Source organism: Canis lupus, chromosome 20, assembly GCF_003254725.2.
Source record: "Canis lupus dingo isolate Sandy chromosome 20, ASM325472v2, whole genome shotgun sequence".
Taxonomy (NCBI): domain Eukaryota; kingdom Metazoa; phylum Chordata; class Mammalia; order Carnivora; family Canidae; genus Canis; species Canis lupus.
This window is the reverse complement of record NC_064262.1, coordinates 46,416,732-46,440,757: the sequence shown is the minus strand read 5'-3', so window position 1 is coordinate 46,440,757 and position 24,026 is coordinate 46,416,732. Positions and strand designations below refer to the sequence as shown.

Genomic DNA, 24,026 nt, shown 5'->3' with positions numbered 1-24,026 from the left:
ATTTGCTGGGGGCCTGAGCTCCTGAGGTGGACCTGCACGCTAGGTGGGGGGCAGATCCGGGTCTGGCCCAAGGGGCCTGGGTATACCTGAGACCCATCTCATCTGCACATCTGGGGTGCCCGTGAGATCTCTGGGTGTCCCCTGGGGTGTCTCATGCACCTCAATCTCCAAGGTCCCCCCACCCTACCCCACTCTCCCTCCCTCCTTCCCAAGTCCACTTCTTTGCAAAGGCTGTTCCTCATATGAAAAAGCTCCTCCCGTGTGTCCATGGGACAAACCTAGCCCACCTTTCAAGGCCCAGCTCAAGGGTCACCTCTGCCGGGAAGTCTGCCTTGACTCTCCGCAGCAGGAGCCCCGCCCACTGTCACACGGGCCAACCTAACCAGGGTGGGGGTGTCAGGATGGGTATCTGGCTCCACCATTCAACTGGGTCTGAGCAGCCAGTAGTGAGCGGTGTGGTTGAGAAGGAGTCAGTCCAAAACGTGAGAGTCACCTAACTCTGGGAAACGAACAAGGGGTAGTAGAAGGGGAGGTGGGCGGGGGGATGGAGTGACTGGGTGACAGACACTGAGGGGGGCACTCGGCAGGATGAGCACTGGGTGTTATGCTAAATGTTGGCAAATTGAACTGCAATAAAAAAAAATTTTTAAATAAATAAATAATAAAATTAATTAGGAAAGAAAAAAGAGAGAAGGAGTCCGTCAACACCATGAACTGGCACAGTATGGCTTGGCTTTTGGTACTCATAAGCAGCAAAACCCCAAATCCAGGGCTTCCCAGGTTGACAGGACTTCAGAGGCCAAGATGATGCTGGGTACTGTGCAGAGTGCAGTGTAGACAGGACTGGGGAGTCGGTGGCCCGGGTTGACCCCAGCTCTGGCACCCTCCTCCCGCCGTAGCCCTGAGCAACGGCCCGTCCGTCTGAGCCAAATTTGCCCCGAGCCACTCAGAAGAGTAAATCAGAGAGTCCTTTCATGGCACACGGTGGGAGCTCAGCCGGGCTGCCCCCTCCCCGCTGTCCTCCAGCAGAGACGGACCCCGTCTGGAGGGCCTGACGCAGGGCCCAGGAGCTGGCATGTGCACAGCGCCGCGGGGACTCTGGCTCGGCCGTCTGCGGGCCGCACTGCGAGACACGCGGCTCTAAATTGTCACAGTCATTCAGGAAATAGTTGTGCGCCCGCCAACGCCAGATGCCGTTCTCAAGGCTGCCATCCTGCCTTCTCCAGCGCATTCTGCTTCCCTCCACCTCAGTCACCCCTGATTTCAACCTTGACCCCAAGTTGGCCTTTTGGGGACTGTCCCAAGTCTGAAAGACACGCTCCTCGGCCCAGCCCCTCGTCTGCGGCCTCTGGGTTCTGTGATGCTCCAAAGCGAGGAGGAGCCCGGCCAGCCCTGTCCCTCCACTTGGCTTTGAGACGCGACCCAGGGCCAATCCCGACTCTCCAGGACAGAATTCTCCACATTCCCGGTGTGTTTCCGTTGAACCCCAAACCTCAAACACATCCTGATGTCTCATTTCCTCAACGCGGCCCGGGGTGACAGGCCAGCTTGTCGGGGACTCGTGGGTTCGTTTTGAGTCATACAGAGGTTTGTCGAAGGAAAGGTTTCTTATCTCACAAGTTGTAACATCAAGCACAGCAGGTTCCCACCAACCCTCTCTGCCTGCATGTGTCCGGGTCCTGCAGGGCCCGCTCTTCCCTGCCCACCAGGGCCTGAGCTTCGGGGGGCTCAGGGGGCAGCGCTGGCGACGAGGCGGGAGCTGGGGACACGGGACAGGGCCAAGCAGGCTCCCGAGTTCACCACTGTCAGCCTGGGGCTCTCAGGTTGCATCTCATGTGCCCTATAAAGGGGGTCTGAGCTGCTGCCCTGGAGGGGCTCCCTCTGACGGACAGGCCTGGACCATGCCTGGTATACAGTAGGCGCTCAATCAAGGAATGCTGGCCGTTTACTCAGAGATGAAGGAACTTCAAAGGAGCACATTTTGTCTATCTATCTATCTATCTATCTATCTATCTATCTATCTATCTATCTATTTTAAAGATGTATTTATTTGGGACGCCTGGGTGGCTCAGCGGCTGAACATCTGCCTTTGGCTCAGGTCGTGATCCCAGGGTCCTGGGGTCGAGTCTCACATTGGGCTCCCCGCAGGGAGCCTGCTTCTCCCTCTGCCTGTGTCTCTGCCTCTCTCTGTGTCCCTCATGAATAAATAAGTAACATCTTTTTTTAAAAAAATGAAAATGGGAATAGAGGCTTCAGTCGTAAACTGTCATTTTTAATAAAATTCTTTTGTGACTATAAAATAAAATGCAGACCCAGTGTCCCAGCTCTTGAAGGGTGAATGGAAAACAAGACGTGATACACACACACACACACTGGAATATGATTTGGCCTTAAAAAGGAAGGGAATTCTGACCTGCTACAACACAGATGGACCTCGAGAACATTCTGCTGAGTGAAAGAAGCCAGTCACAAAAGACGAATACTGCAGGACCCAGTTAGACGAGGTCCCTAGGGTGGTCAGATTCACAGAGGCAGAAAGAAGGGCAAAGGCCAGGGATGGAGTGGGGGTGGGCATGGGGGAGGGGAAGGGATGGGGAATTTGTGTTTAATGGGGACAGTGTCACTGTCACAAGATGAAGAGCTCTGGAGATGACCTGTAGGGGCAGCTGCACAACATACATGTACTCAACACTACTGAACTGTGCGCTGAGAAATGGGTAAGGCGGTAAACTTCGTATTTTTATATAAATATATATTATATAAATAAACGTGTATTTTTTAAAAAAGGTTTTATTAGTTCATGAGAGACACACAGAGAGAGGCAGAGACATAGTCAGAGGGAGAAGCAGGCTCCCCATGGGAAGCCTGGTGCGGGACTTGATCCCAGGACCCCGGGATCACAACCTGAGGCAAAGGCAGACGCTCAACCACTGAGCCACCCAGGCGCCCCGTAGATGCGTATTTTACCACTCTTTTATAAATAAATAACTAGATACATAGCATTTGGAAAATCAGATATAAAAACAGAAAGCTGACCTGGAGCCTCTCAGACTCCCAGCTAGTAACAGCCTCTGCTTCGCTGACAGGAGCATCCACTCCTTTATTAACCAGACAATAGAATAGATACCCAGAAAGGGTGAGTTCAAACTCCTTTCCCCGTTTCATTAGGAAATACTCAAGGAACTCCACTAATGTGTATCCTTGGATATATGAGGGGAAAAAATCATCAGAAAAATGACGGATTTCTCATTTTGTGGTTAAAAAAATTATTTTCAGCCATGCATCTGTCAGCCTTAGGTCAAGATGGAAAAGAGAGACTCTCATAGAGAGAGTGGGGGAATCCAAACAGTGGTATGACCTTGATATTGTCATTAGATTCACACAAGGGGCTGTTTTCACTTCACATAATTTCCTTTTAAACATAATGTTGACTCTCAAACTTATGGGGAAACAGGGAGGGGACCTCTGGTTTAATGGTATTGTGAACAACGCAGCATTTCATTTTTATACTTCCAAGTAATACCACTAGCACCCCAGAGAAAGATAGAAATCATAAACTGTTTGGCCCTAATTTAAAAAAAAAAAAATTCAGCTGGAGCTCTGTAAGGGCAGAGAAAATGCGTGGCTCTCCACTGCCTCCCCAGGACCCAGCTCCCACCCTAGATCTGGAGGCGCAAACCATAGCCTGAAGGCCAAACCTGGCCCCCTAAATGTTTTTGTAAATAAAGTTTTATTGGCAGGCAGCCACAGGCAATCACTGACATATATTCTCAGGCTGCGTTTGTGCTACAACCGTAGTCTTGCAACAGAAACCATATGCCTCTCCCCCCACCCCCCAAAAAGAAACCATATAGCCCTAAAAGCCAAAAATATTTACTATCTGGCCTCTTACAGAAAGTCTACTGACCCCTGGTCTAGAACAACACGATGGCAAATATTTGTGGAATTAAATCTGATTCAAAGAACACTTGGCTGCTGGCAGCATCTCCTGTTTCTGGAAACAGAACTGCATTTGAGGGTGTCTAGTTTTTGGAGAAATACGGCACATCTACCCGGTTCTCTGAGGCTCCTAAGAGAAAGTTGCAAATGACCAACAGTAAGAAAGCACCCCAGGCCCCAGAGCTTGGACACAGTAGTCAGTCCCAGGCTGGCAGGTAGGGGGGAGGAGGTGACTCAGTGCCAATGGACTCTGCGTCCTTTGAATATAAGTGGGAAGAATTTTCTAGATCAAGTTTTACAGCCACCACAGGCCCTCCGTGAAGGCCAGGGGAGGAGTCTCCCGGCCTGACTTAGACCCTTGCAGATGCCTTGCCAAAGTCCCCCACCTGTCCCGGGTCCCTGCGTCCCCCAAGAAAGTCCACAGTGGCACAAGGGACCCACAGACTGTTTCATGGGGAGGCAACCAGCTGGTGCCCAATGGAAAATCCCCTGCTTGTTTGCTCAACCCCGCTTCCAAGGAAAAAATTTAGTTCAGACAATACATGCGGCACCACCCCAGGAACTGGGGTGTCGTGTCAGCAAGACAATGTGAGCAAAACCAGGGTTCTAAAATGTTGGTTGGGTGTGAGAGGGGGAGTTGAAGACGGAGAAAAAGAGTGGCTGGAAATGTGGCAAGTGTCCTGAAGACAAAGTATGGAAAAACGCTCCACGCAGGGGCACGTGCCCGGGGGACAGAGAGACGTCCGCAAAGGGTGGGGTGTGCTCCATGTCTGAAAGGAGCCCCCCAGCCGAACATCAGCTTCCTAGCACCTCCTCTGTTAAATGAACCACCTTCCATGGCCCAGTCACGGTGAGGGGAGAGAGAGAGACAGAGAGAGAGAGAGCCCAGCTGAGCAGCTCACACAACTCAAGAAAGCAGCGTGGGAAATGGAAAATGATAGAATGTTCCCATTGCTGGCCAGACGCACTCCTTCCCTCGGAGGGCCAGGCAGGGGCAGGTGGCCAGGCTGGCTGGGGTAAGCCCGGAGGGTCGGAGCACCGTGGTACGGGTAATGGTCTGTGGCATCCAACACCGGTTCTTCCGGAAAGAACCAGTCCTCTGGAAGGCTGGGGATCCCCGGAATTCTTGCTGGGCTGGAAGGGATCTGTTCTGTGGGAACGTCTTGGTCAAGGGCCTGAAGAGCTCCCACATCCCGGGGCTCATATCCTCCATCCAACTCCTCAAATTTAACTGCAGGAGCTTTCTATGCACGAATGCCAAGCCACTTCCAGTAAGTCTCATTGTCGGCTATAAAAATAACCACTGTTGAAGTGGTGACAAGCCCGTGATTCAGTCCAGCAGTGCCACACAAGGGCAGTGGCATCTGTCCTCCTCCAGAGATAAGTCCCCTGGCCAAGCCTCTGAATGAAAGGTAGCCCTTGGTTTCAGGCATAAGCACCATTTTCCCGGATGTTGGCTGACAGTAGACTTGGTCTACGCAAGATCCTCGGTACACTCGAGCCCCCTTCTGTCTACAGACTTTGACACAATCTTGGGGGAGCTTCATGGCAGGTCTGGGCCTCCTATCTCCCCGCGACCCCATACCAGAGCCTCCCTTCATAAGCAATAGTGCGGGGGCACCAGGAGGGCTCAGTGGTTGAGCATCTGCCTTGGGCTCAGGTTGTGATCCCCAGGGTCCTGGGATCAAGTCCCGCATCAGGGTCCCCGCAGGGAGCCTGCTTCTCCCTCTGCCTATGTCTCTGTCTCTTTCTCTGGGTCTCTCATGAATAAATAAAATCTCTAAAAAAAAAAAAAAAAGCGCAATAGTGCGGTAGCTTTTTAGCTAGTATAGACAGAGTTACCTCTGTCCGCAGGTTCCTGGGTAGTAGGACTAGAATACATAAGCTTTGCTATCAAAGTGCAAAGCAATCACTATCGTAGGAACCATAGCGTTAATAATATGCATCAGAATCAGTAATAACAAAACCCACTACTACTGACTGGGAAATGGGGAGCTGTTGTTCCATGGGTATGAAGTTTCAGTTTTGCAAGACGAAAACGTTCTAGAGAGCTATTATTGCATTGCACAACAATGCGAATACAGTCCACGCTGCCGAGTTGTACTTTAAAAATGGTTGTTTTGTTAAGTGGGGTTTGGTTTTTTTTTTAAAACCACAATCGGTAACAAACTAGATAACAAAACTCCTACTACTGTTCTTTCTAGCTCGAGCACATAGAATGTGCTAGGAACTCAGCTATGGATTCTCAGAACAGCCTGGGGAGATGGAGTTATTATCTTCACTTTACAGAGGAGGAGCAATGACTCCAAGGGGTGAAGTGGGCACCCCAAGATCTATCAAGTCTGACTCAAGGCTGTGTCCTTCCCAGCACACCCATGGTTTCTTCACACGGCTGTGTCTTCCCTGGTCTCCCCTAGGGGAAGAGAAGCCATAGGTCTCTTATCCCAGGATCTAGAACCGGAAATGAATCCCAGTTCCGGTCTTCCATGCTGTTCTCTTAGAACCAAGATCCTCGTTTCCTTTGAAAAGTGTGTTTATGGTTGAACAATGGCTCCATCTCATCTTGGGTCTTTTTTTGGCTCTTGGAATGGAAACTCTGCCCTTTGTCTTTAGTACAAAGAAACAATATTCACTACAGACCACTATCTCAAAAGTCCTTGTGCTCTGGTCCTCAGAAAGGGCCTCGACTCCCAAGGTTGAAGGTCAGTTGTAGGAAAACCATTGCAAGGTCATAGAATTGTTCATTTATTAAACTTGGGTTTCTTATAATGTACTGGGTTTTTTAAAGTTTATAAGATATATATAATTATTTTTGATATCTATTATCAACACAATGTAGTGATATTGATGTTATATGTACTATATATGAGTATTACTATTATACATAATAGTCTATTATGTCAAGCTAGTAATTGTATAATAATAGTATATATAATAGTATAGGTAGTAAATATACAATAGTGTATACACACGCACACACACATACACGTTATTTAAGCTAGTATCTCTCCCTTAGCTATTCAATGGTTATCAAGAGTGGAAAAATATTTTTTCGATTTTTTTGATGCATGGAAAAATACTTTTATTGAAATACATTTGACATATAACATTATGTAAATTTGTACAACATTGTGTAAGTGTAGGGTGTACATGTTAATTTGATAGATACACTTATATATTATAATATGATTCCCATTGTAGCAATAATTAGCACCCCTCTTACACAACTTAATTGTTTGGGTTTATTTTTTTTAAGATTGATTTATTTATTTACTTACTTATTCATTCGTTCATTCACGAGAGACACACAGAGAGAGAGGCAGAGACACGGGCAGAGGGAGAAGCAGGCTCCCTGTGGGGAGTCCGATGTGGGACTCGATCCCTGGACCTGGGATCACACTCCGAGCCGGAGGGAGACGCTCAACCACTGAGCCACCCAGGTGTCCCTGCATGACTTAATTGTAATTTCTTTTTAGTGGTTGGAATAATTACGTTCTAGTCTCTTACCATGTTCGGTGATCATAATACAACATTGCTGTCTATATGTGCACAAAATATTTTAAGTAAAGATGAGGTTAGTGGGACGATTTCCATTTTCTTTTCTTATGGTACCTGAAATCCTAAAATACATGTCTTTCTACGGCCTTGAATAATAATTTTCAGACTTCTAAAGCAAGGAGGGTCTTCCACTGGTTGTCCAGTCCAACCTCCTTGGCTAATTGAGGAAAGTGAGTCCCAGAGCACTTAGGTAGCTTGCTCAAGGTCATGAAGCAGAGTGCACACAGCGCAGCCGCCAGAAAGCAAATCAAAGAGATATTTAAAAACCCACTAAACATAAACACAACCCGAGCCATGCAAGCACACATCACGTAATTTCTCTGGAATAAGTTGGTGATAAGGATCACATTTCCCTTTATGTTTTTTCCAACAACAGCTCATGATACAATTTGTACGGCTCCTGGTAACTTTTACTGGGGAAAATTTGGGGAAAAAAAACAAAACAAAAAAAAGAACCATGTTTCAAAGGAACCAGATCTGATAAGGGGGCAGAAATATTTACTCCATTATTTCAAGAGGCAGGGTCTTTGTTTCTCAGACGCTTCCTGTTTTAAAAATAGCTTTCCACAACTGTTCCAGGATTAGGATGTCCTTTTAAATGCAATTGGCTTTGAAGATGCAATTCCGTTTACTTGGAGCGAGTTGCAGACCAACAGTCAACCTTTTACAAAAGGCTGCTCAGACCAGGTACCCTGAACCCTTGGTCTCTGGCCCCATTGCAGCCGGAGCTGGGTCACTGGCAGGTGGGCAAGGAGGTGGGGAAGCAGCTGCCACAGGTGGGACCTGCAGTGGGGCGGGGTGGGGGGGCACCTCCTAAGGGGGCAGGCTTCCAGCCATCGGCCAGTACATCAGTGATGTCACCAAATCAAAAGTCGACGCTCACGTGCAGGATGTGACTAAAGGGAAGGAAGGCGTGACTCTTAGTTGTAGGTGTGATCGTGGCCTGGCAGCTGTGTGAGAAGGTGCCCACCTTTTTGAGTGACATGTCCTTGAATCTGGAAGGATGAAGTGACACGGGGACAGAATAGCCTTTACAGCCTGTCTGCAAAGGGACTGGGGGAGGGAAGGTGGTGGACTGTGACAGTGGGCCACGCATGTACAGGGTATTCACGGTACTCTTCTTGCTACTATGTTGGGAGATTTTCATAATAAATGCTTTCATACTGGACACTATTTTTTTCAGGAAAGTGTGTGCTCCTTGCCAAGGAAGAGGCAGAGAGAGCCTGTGGGAGTTGGGATGGTATCGGTGGATTTGAGGCTCGGTTATTTGCACAGCAAGCAGGTGTGTGTGTTTGTGTGTGAGTATCCATGAGTGTGTGTATAAGGCTGGGGAAAAAGGAAACAGGATTTAAAATTGGCTTATAACCTTTTTGGGGTGGTGGTGGTGGTGGTCTGAGAACCGCTGCCGACAGCATGAAAACTTCAAGGACACCCCCCACAAAACAAACAAGAAGAAATACACAAATGTATTCTCTGGGGTTCAAGGATTCCCTGAAGCCCACTGCACCCCTCTGGGTAAGAACTCCTAATTCAGTGCCTGGCCCTCCATTTCTAAGACATAAAGAGACTCTGTACCTCTTCTGCGTGGCAGTGCATACATAAAAAAGCAGCAGGCAAGATGAAACAAATCTTTCCTAAGGCGAGCAGAACACCAAGCCACCACCTCTCCAGGGCTTCGGGGCTCTGGGCAAATGAGCACAGACACTGAGCCTGTTTTTCCATCAGGAAAATGCATTCTCACCTCTCCCGCCTCACCTGTAAGGTGGCTCTGAGGACAGAAGGATGCAAGTTGCATCACCCCAAAAACCGTGAGCTTTTCACCTTGTACTCAAGCGTGGAGCCGTGACCAGCTTGGGGATGGTGACACAGTGACTTCCCCAAGGGGATACACGATGGTCCCACCTCAGCTGGAGGAAGCCTTAGGAACCATCTCAAGGCACATACTGGAAGCTGCTCCCCCTTCCAGAGAGGATGAGGCGCACATCAGAGCTCAGGGAGCCCACAGGCCCACATCACTGCTGGTGACGGAGAAGCAAGGCTGTCTCATGGGCACCAGGGAATCTTGGGGGCCTTTCGTCCAAAAATCGCCCAGAAATGGGCAATTTCCAAGGGCCCGGACTGTCTGGGGTGATCTCCACATCCCCTACCCTACCTCGATTCACGGTGTCCTCTCAGCCTCACCCTGAGATGAGTCTACGTCACCGAATACCTGGCTCTGAAAAGCTGCCTTTTGGAAAGCCCGTCTGTCTCAGATGAAGGTTAACATCCGCAGCGACATGGTGTTTGGTGATGGGGACTCACTTCACCTCTGTGCTCAGCCCCAACCTGTCACCTCGAGTCCCAGCAGGAGGAAAACCTCAAACAAGCCAAACCGAGGGCCATGCTGTGAGGCACCTGCCCAGCCGCCTCCACACTGCCACGGTCTGCAAAGACAAGTGGGTCCGCAAAGACAAGCAGGTCTCCTGCCTAGGAAACAGGACAACTAGACATTACACAGTGGGGGTCCTGGGACAAAAACTTAAAAACACGGAATAAAGTGTGACCTTAATAGTAATTTCTTAGTATTGATTCATGAATTCTAACAAACATACCATGTTAACGTGTTCAGCACAGGGGAAGTTATGCGGGGTTTATGGGAACCCCTTTGTATTATCTTTGTGATTTTTCTGCAAATCTAAAACTGTCTAAAACGTCAAGTTTATTAAAATGTAAAAACGAGTTGGTAAATACCTGTGATTCCCCGGGTGCGATAAAGCCCGTGGAGTCAGGCGGCAGAGAGGCAGCATGCAGGGGGCGGGGGTGAGCAGCTCCACCTTGGCTGGGGAAGGGAAGCCAGCAGGGACCTTGGCCCAGAGACACAGAACAGAGAAGGGTCTCAGCATCCACCCCACCAGGAGGGGCTGGGGCCGTGTCCCCTGAGATTTCCCAAAGAGGCTAATCCTGGCGGGGAACACTGTAGGCCTGCCGTCCTGGCGTCCCCGGCTCCTCCCCTTCCGAGCCTGCGCAGCCTTGGGGGTCAGAGGCTCTCTGCCACATTTTTCAGGATGAAGGCTGTGCCCAGGCTGCTCAGATTCAAAAGATTGATCATCTTTGTCTGAGAGAAGATGACCTGGGGTGTCTCATCTCTCTGGGGACAGGGAGAAGAAAAGCTGGGCAGATCTGCAACGTCCTTGGCAACTCCTGAGCTCATCCCCAGTGATGTCCGAGCTTCAGGAATGTTCTAGGGGATTTCAGCTGAGTTCAAATGGCTAACTCCCACCTCCCAACCCTGACTATGGGTTTGTTTCGTGGTATGAGGACTGCCTAGTGGCCTCGCCCCCCATGTAGACCAGCCCTCAGTGAACTGTGCAAGAATCTTTCTTCCAATTGCAGGGCCCTTACCAAGGGCCACCTGCTCTAGGGACAGTGAGGTTACTACCAACCATCTCAGAGACCTTCTGTATCCTGGGGTGCCCCCTACAAACTTCCCAAATTGGCTCTGTGGCCCTAGAAGCTGCTCAAACACTGAGGATTTAAGCAAGAATGTTCCATCTGGTTTTCCACCCACTGTGGGGCTGGTTTGCCTCTGTGACACCACACGTGAAGGTTACTGCAAGGAAAATAATATTTAAATGAAAGGGGAAAAAAAAAGATTGTTTTGTATTAAAATATTTTATATTAATCATTCAAACTTAATTTTATACAACGAATGCATACATCGCCCAGGTGTCTGTCTCCGAAGGGAAGTCGGGGAGGCATGGGGGTGGTGCGCCTGGGCGCTGGTACGAGCAGATGAAAGGCAAGGAGTCACCGCGCTTCCTCTACTCGTCCTGTGCTCCAGGTGGAGGAAGAAGACCCGGTGCTGTCACTCCACAGGGACACCGCGGAGAGGAGCGTCTGCAGGCACCTCTCCGGGCCTCTCTGCTGGGCGAGCCCCCAGAGCCCGAGGCCCTCCGACCAGCGAGTCCTTGACATAACAGTGGCTGTGACATGTCACAACGCGAACGGGGACCACTGTGAGCGTGTGTGTGCGTGTGTATGTGTGTATAGATAGACTTGAGTTTTCTCCTTTTGCATAACCGCCCCCGCGGCCGTCCCGCCTGGCGCTCGTGGCCGCTGACCGGGGTCTAGGCGGCGGGCATGTCGGCCTTGCTGAGCGCGATGGCCAGCTCCAGGTCCTCCTGCTCCTGTCGCCGCAGCCGCGCCAGCCTCTCCTGCTCCGCCTTCTCGCTCTCCCGCTTGGCCCACGCCAGCTGCTGCTCCTCATTGCCAAACTGCAAAGGAAAATGGAGGTTGGGTTACTTGGCCTGGGCGCTGCAACCTGCCGCTCAGGGGTGGGGGCCGGGCCCCGAGGACGCCCCTCGCGTGCTGTCAGGGTGCAGGGAAATGCAGTGCTGGGGGCACTGGGCGGGGTGGGGCTGCCTGGCGTGCACGTGAAAACCAGACAAAGCCAGAAGCCCAGGTCTTGGTTGGGAGCCGGGAGGGGACACGCATGGCCCAGTCCTGACCCGCAGTCGCATGCACTGAGAAACAGGGCTGAGTCTGACCCCAACTACCACCTCGGACCTCAGAGAAACCAGCCACCCGGCCCCCTGCGGGAAACCAAAGCAGGCAATGCTAGGCATCAGTCTGGGGACACGGGGAGTTCCCGTGAGCCCCGGGTCAGAGTCTCCGAGGCTTCACAGGGTGAGGGACAGGTCCCCGCTCCGCTTGGCCTCCTCTCCGGGCACGGTGGGGGCATCTCTGAGAGCGGCCGTGGAGCAGAGGTCAGCTGAACCGAGGAGCTCGAACAGCGAGCCTCCAGCAGGCCGACGACACCAGCGGGTGGGAGGCGCTGCGACCGGAGAGCTCGGGCAGCGCACGGCTTTGCGTTTAAACGTGCACGGACGACACGGTCCTGAATGTGGCCTCTTTACCCCAGCCATGGCCCGGGGGGCACCAGACTCACTAAGAGCCACCAGCTACTTCAACATTTATAGAAGCCCTGGCATTAATGCTGCCGATCCATCCGGGAGTTCTTGAGGTCCTTTTTCCAAAAGGTTCAGTTAAAAAAAAATATATATATATTTTCAAACAAGGGAGGAAACCATTTTGACACCAAGATGGGTGGTTTCAAACCATTCAAGGTATCTTAGCTCTACGGAAAAAAAAAGCAAAGCTAGACCTCATGTGCTCTTCCCCTGGTGTGAGTCTCTGGTTCCCCCACGAGCCCCAGTCACATGCCCCACGCCCCAGAGCAAAGCTGCGGCCTGTCCACGGGCTCGGCCTCCCTTTGCATCTCTCTCCTCTGCACCGGCTTGGCCAGCTCTCTGCGGAGCCCCAGGTGACACCAAAGAAAGAGGCAGGCCGGTCCTCTGAAAGGCACCCCCTGGGAGCAGACATACAAACAATCCCAATTCGACACAGGCTTCACGGAGGCCTGTACAGACCCCACTGGGAGCATCGGGGAGGGAAGCACGACAAATTCTGGACTACTTCTTCACGTATGTACTGAGAGCCTGAGTGACAACCTGGGAGGTGAGCTCCTCTGGCAGGTGGGGACGCGGAGGCCTGGGGAAATGGGGGCAGTGGCTGCAGAACCTGGGCCCTCAGTAGGCTGGACTTTCTCTCTGGGTCTGGGGTGGGGGGCAGTCAGCTACAGCTGCAGGGCTGGGGCAACAGGGCACCTCTGTGAGTGTAGGAGTGGGTGGGGGGTGTCGAGCACCCAAGCCTGGTGCTGCCAAAATGGAGCACAGGGTGGGAGGGACCAGACTGCCAGGGGTTTGTGCGCAGGTGGGTGGAGGGGTGCGGTGAAGGGAGCCTGATCTGGACCACATGAGGCCGGGAGAAGGAGATGAGGCAGGAGAGGAGGCCTCCTCCACGTGGCCTTAGGGGTCAGGTGGGGACAGGTGTGGGGTCAGCGTGACGAGCTGTCCCCAGGAAGAAAGCCTGAGTTCCAGTTTCTTAGAGAAACTAGCCAGGAAGCATTCTGGGGCTGATGGGTCTCCAGGTAGGACTCCATGGAATGCAGCCCTCACCCCTCCTGTTGCCACCGCCCATCACAGCAAGCCTCCACCCTCACACTCCCTGGGGTTTTTCCAACAGCTCATCAGGAGAAAAACAAGGGAAAAAAACCACAAATACTGGCAGAAACAGCTCCCTGGTGCTGCTGACAGCGGCAGGAGAGGACAGCATGGCTGACAGGGACCTCGCCCTTGTCAGCCCAGTTGGGGAGGGAGGGGGCTGACAAGTAATGCCCAGGGTGATCCAGCCACAGCCTGGATGCCAGGCCAGGAGGGGTCAAGTATCAGTGGAGATCATGTGGCCACACTATGATTCCTGCCCAGCCCCAGAGTCTCAGGATGTCACTGCAGAGCCTCCTGCTCAAGGGGTCCCCATTTTCAAATGAAATGTGCTGACAGGAACATTCCAGATGCCTTCAGAGCAGACTGGATTGGGGCCGGCTTCTGGATCCTGTCTGGAGACTTGCACCGAGCATGCGCTGTTTGTGCGTGCTGGAGAAGCAGGCTGGACCGTGGTGTCCGTGAGACGACCTGGAGGGAGAGGGTTGCTTGTAGCTCCCTCTGGGCCTCCAATCAGCACAAAGGCCTCTCTCGGCCCCAGTGGAGACCCCTTGACTAGGCCACTCGGATTCTCCAACCTGCATGCATCGTGATGGCCGGAACCTGGGGCGCCTGTGGGTACAGCTGCCACTCCGTGAACGGCAGGTGACTGCTGCTTCACCCCGGCGCCTTCCTGGAGCTGAGACAGCGGGGCACAGAATGCCGCCCTGCCACAGCATCTCCCGTGTTCGGGGAGGATGCTACACGGTTTTCCTTTAGCAGCCTCTCAGCAGAAATCCAGGATTCAGAAGACTGCACGAAGGCACCCGGGGCCATTCCTCACTGGGGCCTGAGGCATCCGACAGCACCTCCCGTTGGCTCACTTATGCTGTGAGAATCGCATCCAACTTGTCCAACGGTGCACAGCACAGCACATCCCATCTGAGATTTGCTCTGCTCTTAACACAAACTTCCGGAAAAAAGTCGTTTTGCTAACCTATAAAAGCTACTTCCTAATAAACACATTTGCCTGAGACAGAAAGTCTTGTTTTTTAAGAAATCTTGGAGACGTTTCCTGTGACTAGCTACAAGCACAAGTAACCCATTGATGGAAACTCAGGGCTCATAAATTAGAGGCTTCCAGAATGGCAGGACCAGGGCGCCAACGGGGGGACTGCACACGCGTGTGACATCAGCTTCCCTGGACTCCAACGTGGACCACGTTGCTTATGCATGGGTAACAACATGTCTTGGGGGCTCTCTTAGAACATTCACACTGAAAGAGTCATGGTGCCAGTCTACTGGGCAGCAAGAGACCTCTCAGCATTTACTTGAGGAAACCTACAACCCGGAGGGACCAACTCTGGCCTTTTCTGAGTTAGCACAAACCTCCAAGGTCTAGCAAACCAGAGCCCACTGGCCAATGGACTGCATCCCCGGATGTCACAAAAATGCAAAGACATCCCAAGTGCCCTGAAGTGGGACAGGTTGACCATTTTTGAACTATGGTATGACTGAAGGGGACAAAATCAAACCAGTTAGGTGTCCTGCCTATCCCACACTCCATCCTATCAGAGGGGTAAAATCTCATTGTTGGGTATTTCCTCTGGGAAAACTGGGGCATATGAAGCAGGAAAGGTGATTTTAAACAAAGAACAGCAGGGGTACCAACAAGGCAGAATCTGACCCACCACTAGGAAACAAGGATTCAATATTGAGAATGTTTCTGGAATGACCAGAAATAGTGGGCCAAATGATAGCTTAAAACCTGGGATTTTTTTTCTTTTTCTTTTTTTTTTTAAATATTCTCCCCCAACCAGCCATCAGGGTGAGGGTTAGGGGGGAAACACAAACAGAATCCTGCATTTCAGAAAGAGAATAGTTATTTCTCCAAATTACCAATCACATCTACTTACCCCTCGTCCCTACCCAAAACAGAGTACCTGAATCATGCGTGAATAGCTCTCTTTCTCTCATCGGCATTTAATTTTTTTTCCACCAAAACACAAATGCAGTACTATTTAAGAAACTGTAGATAAAGCGGGTTTTGTTTTTGGCTTTTATTAATAACGTCGCCATTTGGATACATCCACGGTGTGCACTGGCTGTCAACAAAATTGAGCTAACTGCAGTCGTAAAATATTTACAGGTCGCCAAGAGCCAGGAATGTGTGGTGTCTTGGGCAACTGCAGTAAGACACAGGATAGCTGTGCACACGAGGTGGATCTGAAGTGCATCAGGCACTCACTGGGCCCCGCCAGGGCAGATCTGGTTTTAAGAGAGATTCTAGGAGCTGGAGCGTCTATTAAACAATATATCTCACCCCGAACCGAACCAGGAAACAAAGGACTTTGCAAATTAGGATGTAAAAACAGTGCACAACGGATGGTGAAACCAATTCTGGGAAGATGACATCTGAAGCTCTCTGAGAATAAGGTTCTTGGTACCGAGGAAGGTGTACCAAAAACACCCCCCAGTGACAGCGTTTCACAATCCAGAATGTTTTGCACACCGAGAAACAACAGCCAGGCTTTCCAAGTCCCAGGATTAGCTTCTGAAAAGGCACTTTGCTTTGCTAAATGGCTCCATGAGGGTTAGGGTTTTGGTTTGGCAGAGGGAAAAGGGCTTCAGAGCAGTTGTTCCAGGCTGGATTTCTTTCCATCATAGCTGGGAACTGAAATACATTCTAAAAAATCAAATTGCTCTTCCTCTGCATGCCCTGCCAGGGTCCTTCGATTCTCACTTGCTGCTCAAAATGCCCTGGAGTGGGACCATCACAGCTCTCGCCCAAAGACCCTTTTGAGGACAGTGAGACCCTAATGGGACTTCTGCAATCTTGTGTGTGTACTTCAGAAGCATCTGACCCCTCAGCTTCCAAAAATCCATCAACACAACGGCCTCCGGGCCGCAGAAATGATACAGTCTACCAGGGAGGGCGGAAACAGGTACATCTAGCCACCCTGCTGGAAGAGAACATGCCCTTATCACAGAGTATCCAAACTGTAGCTCTTTTCTTTTCGTTTCTTTCTTTTCTTTTCTTTTTTTTTTTTTTTTTTTTATTGAGAAACTGTTTTTCTTACACAAAGTAGCAGTACAGAATAAATAACACAAATGAGAGCATGGAGGTACCGGGAGACATAAACCAGGCTTGCTGTTTCAAAGAGACAAAAAAAAGAACCCCAAAGAAGCTGCAAAGCCGAGGGTGGAGGGGGTGGCGCGGAGGGAACTCAACTTACAGAGGTGAAGTCTGCAAAGCCCAAGGAAGAGGCTTTAGAAGGTTTAGCTGAAGAGGAGGGAGCAAATGGATCTTTTCCACTAAACGGGTCCCCAAACCCCTTTTTATTTTGGAACGGGTCACTGCTGTCAGCCCCGAGTGGCTGGAATGGATCGGGGGGCTCGGGAAAGTCTGCAGAACCAAGCTGGCTTACAGGTGTACTTTTACCTGGAAAGTTTAGGAGAAAAAAAAAAAAAAAAAAAAGAAAGAAAGAAAGAAAAAAGAAAAAAAAAGAAAAACAAGTTACTGACCACGGACAGAACAGAGTCCTGACTGAGGAGGAGGGCAGCGAGAGCTGGCAGGGATGCCCTCTCCCTCTTTGGAAAGGGCCAGGATGTGGCTCGCTGGGGGGACAGATCCCAGGGGCATCCTGGATGGATCTCGCTTCACTCTCACCTTATCTCGGAGGCTTAACGGAGTTGTGGGCGATACAAGAAAACCACTTCAGACAGCCCCCTTCCCTCTCTTCCCCACCCCGCTCAGCTAAAATTTACTGTCTTTACCGAGTTTACACGCAGGCATGTTTCAAAGGGACTCATTTTAGTGAGGCAACACATTTACTATCACAATGAGTTAAAAAAAAAAAAAAAAGTCATGGCTGAGCAGAAAAACACACTGCAAGCTTCTAACAATAAAAAAAAAAAAAAAAAAAAAACGGGGTGGGTGGAATGGGGGGGGGGCGGGTAGGTGGAGAGGTATTTGCAATTAACAGGAGTGATTAGTTTCACAATATGGGAAAGAGTTAGCATTGGTTGTGAGGGTCTAGAGGCAGCTCACCAGACAACCGCCTCAGCTGTCCTGAGGGTTATGATCTGTGTTTAGCTCCCGCTTCTGCCTTTTGGTGCAGGTGGCTCCAGGAGGCAGGGTTTGGGCCTTTCTGGGCTCTTGCTGAGAGGTGGCACTAGAATGCCTGGGTCCTAGCAACGCAGATGATGGCCGGACATGTGTGGGATAGACGGGCTCAGAATTAGAGGGAACCAAGGTCATGAGACCATGCTTGGGGCAGTGGCCTGAGGGTAGGTAGCTTCTCCTAACAAGTCCTGCCAATGTGCCGGAACATTCCACTGGGAACCAGGGGCCTCTCCAGGCCTGCCTAGCCAACACTTGATGAGCTTCCAGTATCTGCCAGTTTCATAGGCCAGGTTCCTGCCCGAAGCCACTCATTTGTCCAGTGGCTGGCCAGGGTGGTTGGGGCACCAAGAGTGAGATATTGGATGTAGTCCAAGCCCCAGGTTAGAGACTCCAATTTGTCAGTCCAGCTGCTTATGGTTACTCTTACAATTTCAAAACTATGTGCACAAAGAACCCAAAAGCCACGGGCCGCATTCCACATATGACCTTGGACGTCTAGGTGCACATCCAGAAAATCCCCCCAGCCCCAAGGGGTACCTGATCCTGGGACACCTGCCTTCCTCACCCAGCCAGCCTCTGCCACATGACCTGCCAGCTAGAGAGACCACCTGGCTCTCAATCTCCATGCCCAGCTCTTAAAACCATTCTCTCTGATGCCACATTTCCAAAGGCTCCAAGGTGTCTTCCTAGAAGCTCTGGAGCCACAGCCTGCCTCTGCTTCTTTCAACTCCAAGACCTCAACCAGGACAAGCACCTCGGCCCTAGATGGCCTGTTTCCTATGTGTGAAGCGGGAAGGAAGAGGCAGGGGTCTGATGCACAGCGCTCCTCTGAGCAGCATGACCTGTGCCCCACTCTGAGGCTGCTCTGGCACCTTGTACCTTTTCGGTCACCCTGCTGGCCCCAGGCAGTACCAGTAGGACTCTCGTGGACCAAGGCAGGGGGAGAAGGAAAGGGAGAGGGGGAGGCTGAAGCATAGGACTGTCTCTCCCTGTGGCCTCCAGCTGAATCATAGGCATACATGGGGCCCCATGGTGGGTGGGCCCTGTGAGCTAGAAGGGTCCCTGACGGAAAGCCTTTGCCAAAGCCCCTAGGTGGGCCACACTGACACCATGCAACAAGAATTAGGATTTCTCTCTCCCACAGCAAATGACTTGTCAAAGCGAAGGCCTAGGGGTGCCGCCCCCACTTTCTGTACCAGTCGAGTCTTTACCAGTGGTATCTCCTCCTCTATCCATGACAGAGCCCAGATCTTCAAGCTCTCTCCAGCACCAAATGCTCCTCCCTGACATTCACTCTCCCACCTCCTCCCCATTCTGGATCCCAGTGCCCCCCGGGCTACAGAGAGCAGGGTGCTCTGGGTGCCTGCCACAGCTTCCCTGGCTTGTCCCACTGGCCCTGAAGACCTGCCTCCCCCATGGCCACTATGCACAGCCAGCCTACTCCCTGGCCTGAGGGATGAGCCAATAGGTCAGTTAGGCTGCCCAATGGCTGCTCCTCTTCTCGGCTTCCTGCCTGGAAGGCCATCCCCACCCAGCAAAGTGGTCTTCTAACATAGAGCTGATCCTCACGCTGCCTGGATCTCCCAAAGGCTTGAGGTTGCCCTAGAAATACCACCCAGCAGCCTCATCCACCTGCCCCTTGCCCTACCACCACGGCCACCTCTTGCTCTGCCTAGCTCAGGCCTTTGCATCTGTTGCTCCCAGGCTTGGGAGGCCCTTCCCCTTGTGGATACCAAACACTAGGAGGCTGCCCCTCTCCCCTTCTGGCTGAGATGCTTCCCTGTCTACTGCTCTGCAGCCATAGTGACATTCTGTCCTTATGTCACATGTGTATTTCTACTCTCAACAGAATGTAAGCTCTGTGAGGCTGGGGCCCTGCTGTCCACAGTGCAAGTTCCTCTGCCCCCTGCCCCCCTCCACACCCTGCCTTGGGCCCATGTTTCCGCCATCTCGTGGTGATTTCCAAAAGCTCCACAACCCATGCCAAACTCTTCCCAAACTCATCTTCCACCAGCCCTCCAGGGCCTGAGTGGCACCTCCTTTCCTGGGAACTCCCCCAACTCAGGGCTTTTATCTGGCTGGTCCCTCTGCCCAGGAAGCACTCCCAACTACTGCCCTCTTGAGGAAGCCCCTGTGCACTCCTGTCCCCCTGTTCATCTCTTCCAGCCTAGTCCTGGGGCAGGCCACATTTACCGCTAGAAGACGGGGAACAGCACAGCAGCACCCACCCCCACCTTGTTCCCAGACTCAGGGGTTGTGATGGGTTGAACTGCATCTTTGAACTGCACAAATTCCTAACGTTGTCTTTACTCCTAGTACTTCAGAATGAGACTGTTTGGAGATGGGGTCTTTGATACGGTAGTTGAGTCAAAGTGAGGTCCTATGGGTGGGTGCTAGTCCACTAAGACTGGTGATTCCATTTGAAGAGGAGACTAGGACACAGACATGCACAGAAAGAGGAGGATGTGAAGACACAGAGGGAAGATGGCCAGCTACCAGCTAAGGAGAGCAGCCCTGCTAACGCCCTGATCTTGGCCCTCCAGCCTCCAGAGCCACGAGATAAGGACACACTTCTGTTGTTTAAGCTGCACAGCCCGTGGCCCTGCTCTGGCAGCTCGAGCTCACTCACACAGGGTCAGGGGAAGGCCACCCTGTGGGGCTGCCAGAGTGGTCACCCAGAGGAGGGGTCGACCCACGACACGGCTGCCCACTGTTGTAACTCAAGTTTTACAGGCATGCCAACGCCAGTAAGCTGGGCCAACTCATTTGTGTGCACTCTATGGTGGCTTTCATGCCACAACAGCAGAGCTGAGCAGCTCGGATAATGTAAGGCCTGCAAGGGCACAAATAGTGACTCCCTGGTCTTTCGCAGGAACCCCGCGCATACTGGTGATATGGAGCAGGCGCTAAGCTCAGGCACCTGCCAGGCAATGAGCACAACACATGCTACTGCCAGGTGATCAGGCCCTTCTGGGACACTGAAGGATACTGTTGGCCCCAGGGAGGGCCCCAAAGGAAACAGAGGACCCTGGATTGCAGCTCTGACAGAGTCACTCAGAAGCTCTGTGTGCAGCATGGTGGCACCTGCAGCCTCCAGAAAACGTCACCTTCCCCATGGTCTGCTTCACAGGCACCTGCCCATCCCGTCTCCTCAAACACCTCTCAGTACCCTCTTTCCCCACTGTGGAGTAGTGCCACATACCAGGTGCCACCCCAAGAGAAGATGCACAGCCTCAGGAGAGGTCCCCTGTGGCGTTTGCCAGGAGGCCGACTCCAGCTCACCTTCCACACCCGTGGCGGCACTACCCAAGGCTTGATCGCAGGTAGATACACTTATTCCTGAGTGAAGGGCACTCCGGGGCCTCCTGGGGCACTCGCAGCCTTTTCAGGGCCCAGAACACTGTCCTTCATCTGCACACTTAGCTGGTATGTGCAAGGACTCTCAAGGCCATAGGCAGGGGTGCCATAGGGGGACGGTGTCCTGAGGGCTGGGGACATAGGATCAGGTTGCATGAGGAAGGGATGCCGACCTAAGCATGCATGGTCCTCATGGCCTGGCCACCCCCAGCCTCCTTCCTGTAGCTACTTCCACTGCCTGACCACCTGTACCATCCAGCCCAGCCGGTCTCTCCCTGCCTTGGCATGCAGCCTCGCCCTTACCCTGGCAGACATCCCCCAGGGCTCATTCCTCCCCTGCAGGGCTCCCCATGCCTTGTCTGCTTCCCATGACACTGGACTTTCCTGGTCTGACCTCCACATGTGAGGGTCAGTTCCTCATAGGTGGGGCTCAGCAACCACTGATACAAGTAAATGCCAATCCCTGTCCTCAGTGGGGGTGGGGGGGTTCCTTCTGGGCCAGGTGCTGCCATACAAGAGCCACAGGACTGTCCCATGGGACCTGAGGCCCTTTCAGGGAACCCCTCTGGTGAGCTAGGAAAGAATAAGGCATTTGGCTTCCTTCCTTTGCAAGAAAGAGCAATATTATTCACTGATGTACTCTTGGGTTGATTTTTTTTTTTTTTTAATAAAAAACTAAAATGACAACAGACCAAACAGAAAACTTCTGATACAGGAAAAAGTAGAGTTTCTGGGGACGGGCTGAAAAATCTCAGGGCGTGGCACAGCTCCTGGTTCTACAGCAAGTCCAGGTAGACAACTGCCTGACTTCCTGGAGCATTTCTTGTAGGGTCTGGTCCAAAGGGCAGATATCTGAGCAGGGATAAAGGGGCCAGCTGACCCCAGCCCAACCCCAAGGGTGAGCACAACAGTCCAAATGTTCAAAGGTATCACCCACTTCTGTGCTCTTTCCTTCTTTTAAATTGGGAACATCTCCCCACCCTGGTTTGGGTTTGTTGTGGTTTTTAAATTGCTTTGTGGGGGGGGGTTCAGATTCTAGCCTGCTAGGATTTCAAGCTGAGGTTTCTGACAAGCCAAGAGGTGATCGGGGAGATGAAAAGCTCCGTTCACATCAAAACTGCTGGGGCCTGGTCTTGCTCCGTTGCTGAAACCGTTGTTATTTAGAAATCATGACTGTGTTAATATGAAACCAGGGCACATCAACTGCTCTTGATTTCAGAGGGGAAAAAAAGAAACAGAACGTTTTTTTTCTCGGTTGTCTGTTTTTGTGCTTTGGCACAGAGGCTGAATTACTGGACGTGACACGTGCAAAATCGATGGCATCCCTGGCTTGGCTTGACATTGTGCTAGTGACCAGAGGCTGTCTGCCAAGAAACGCACACCCTGACTGCCCTCAGTCCAAACTTCCTACTCTGCACCCCCATTTATTTTTAGCAGCTGCACTTTTAAAACATTCTGGGTGTAGTTCCTGCTTTTACGTAACCACTTCTGCTAACGCCTTACTCGTTTTTCCGATTTTCTGGGTATAGGTTATCTTAAACGTGACAAAGTCATTTTCAGCTGCCTCTGTGCCCCTGAGCGAACTCACTGTCATTTTAAGGCTTTCTGCGGCTCCAGGTACCATGAATAGGAAAGATGTGGACTGTGGCACATTTCAGAGGAGGCAGCGATAATCAGTTTTTAAAAATTGCTGCAAGAGCTCCTGGGGGTGATTCCCGACGCACAAGCCATGTGGTAGGCGTGGCACCACCATTCCTAGATGTCCACGCGGGGCCGGGGTGCCACCTGACCCCTCAGCAGTGGGAAGGTGGGGAGTGAGGACCAACAGAGTGATGACCCCCTAGGGGCTGGAAACTGCTGCCTGCCCCCCAGAGTGACTCCCCAATATTCATAGTCTTCCTCATTAATAGGGGAGAGGAATGCAAGATTGAAGAAAAGGCAAAATAGGGCTTATTTCAAACCGCAGCAGTTTCAACAGTTACCCAAGCGGTGCACCGAAACCGCACACAGGACTGCCTTTAGCAAAAACAATATGAACCCGATGGTTTACCACAGCGTGTGCTGTTAAAAAAAAAAAAAAAAAAAAAAACTCGGTGGCCGACTCCACCCTGGCAAAAAATTTCTTTAATTCTCCTATTTAACTTTTCAAGGCCATGCGTGTCCCCAAGCCCCCATACTGCAGGCACCCTGGGTCGAGGAAGCAGCCGGGCCCCAGGCAGGTGCTCCTGAGCAGGTGCTCCCGAGTGAGTGTCTGGCAGCAGAGCTCCCTCTCGCTGCGCCTTTCCCAACACGCTTTTCAGGAAACCGCTGTCCGGGAATGGTCCCCAAGAGCCTGGTCCGCCCGTTGGGAAAAAAATGATGGAATGCACATTTGAAAAACTGCAAAACTCAAAACTCTGAAAGAAGGTAGATTCCCTTGTTCGAAAGTCTTTAACTTATTAGGAGACAAAGAGGTTTTGGGTGACTTAGGGTCTCAATAAATCTGATGGGTAAAGATATCGAAAATACACATCTAACCGTGAGTTTGTTTTCATCCCAACTGGACACTTGCTGGGTTCTATTTATAAAATTCAGGGCCATAGTTGGAAAATGCAACTACATTTCTGTAGATGAGAGATAAATACGAAAACAACAAAACACAACAAAAAAATAAAAAACAAAGGGCTTGTGGTCAGGACAGCTGCCCCACCTTAGCTATTACCCTACACAACACAGGACGTTTGCACAACTGCCATTTATCCCGACATGGGACACCTACGCAGCTGTCACTGGCCCTCCACGACAGGGGACACCCACGCAACTGCCACTCATCCTCCACAGCATGGACCCTCACACAACTGCCAGGCTTCTGACTGTCACACTGCACGGGAGAACCGCGGCTGCGGAGGGGACACACCCTGTTTCCTTAGCTTCTCCCTTCCCACCCGCTGTCCCCACTGCCCCCAGCCCTCGGCAGGAAAGCTTAACTAGGGGGCGGGGGGACATGGGGAGAAAGAAAGCAGGCTGTCCAGAGCACTACCTTTCAA

General features: G+C 51.5%; 1 protein-coding gene across 13 annotated transcripts in view; it reads right to left on the bottom strand.

The window, feature by feature from the left end:
- Positions 1-11,129: 11,129 nt before the first annotated feature.
- EPS15L1 (epidermal growth factor receptor pathway substrate 15 like 1) overlaps positions 11,130-24,026 on the bottom strand; it is a 96,711-nt gene continuing 83,814 nt past the window's right edge. For 7 of the 13 annotated variants that reach the window (XM_025457895.3, XM_025457898.3, XM_025457899.3 and 4 more), the window contains 2 exons: positions 16,754-16,959; positions 11,130-11,750 (listed from right to left, as the gene is read on the bottom strand). In XM_025457895.3, the coding sequence (XP_025313680.1) occupies positions 11,604-11,750; positions 16,754-16,959 (353 nt within the window). In that variant the 3' untranslated portion in view covers positions 11,130-11,603. Of the gene's footprint in view, positions 11,751-16,753; positions 16,960-24,026 lie in introns of those variants that run through there. The other 6 variants (XM_025457900.3, XM_025457902.3, XM_049098020.1 and 3 more) reach the window with 2 other exon arrangements.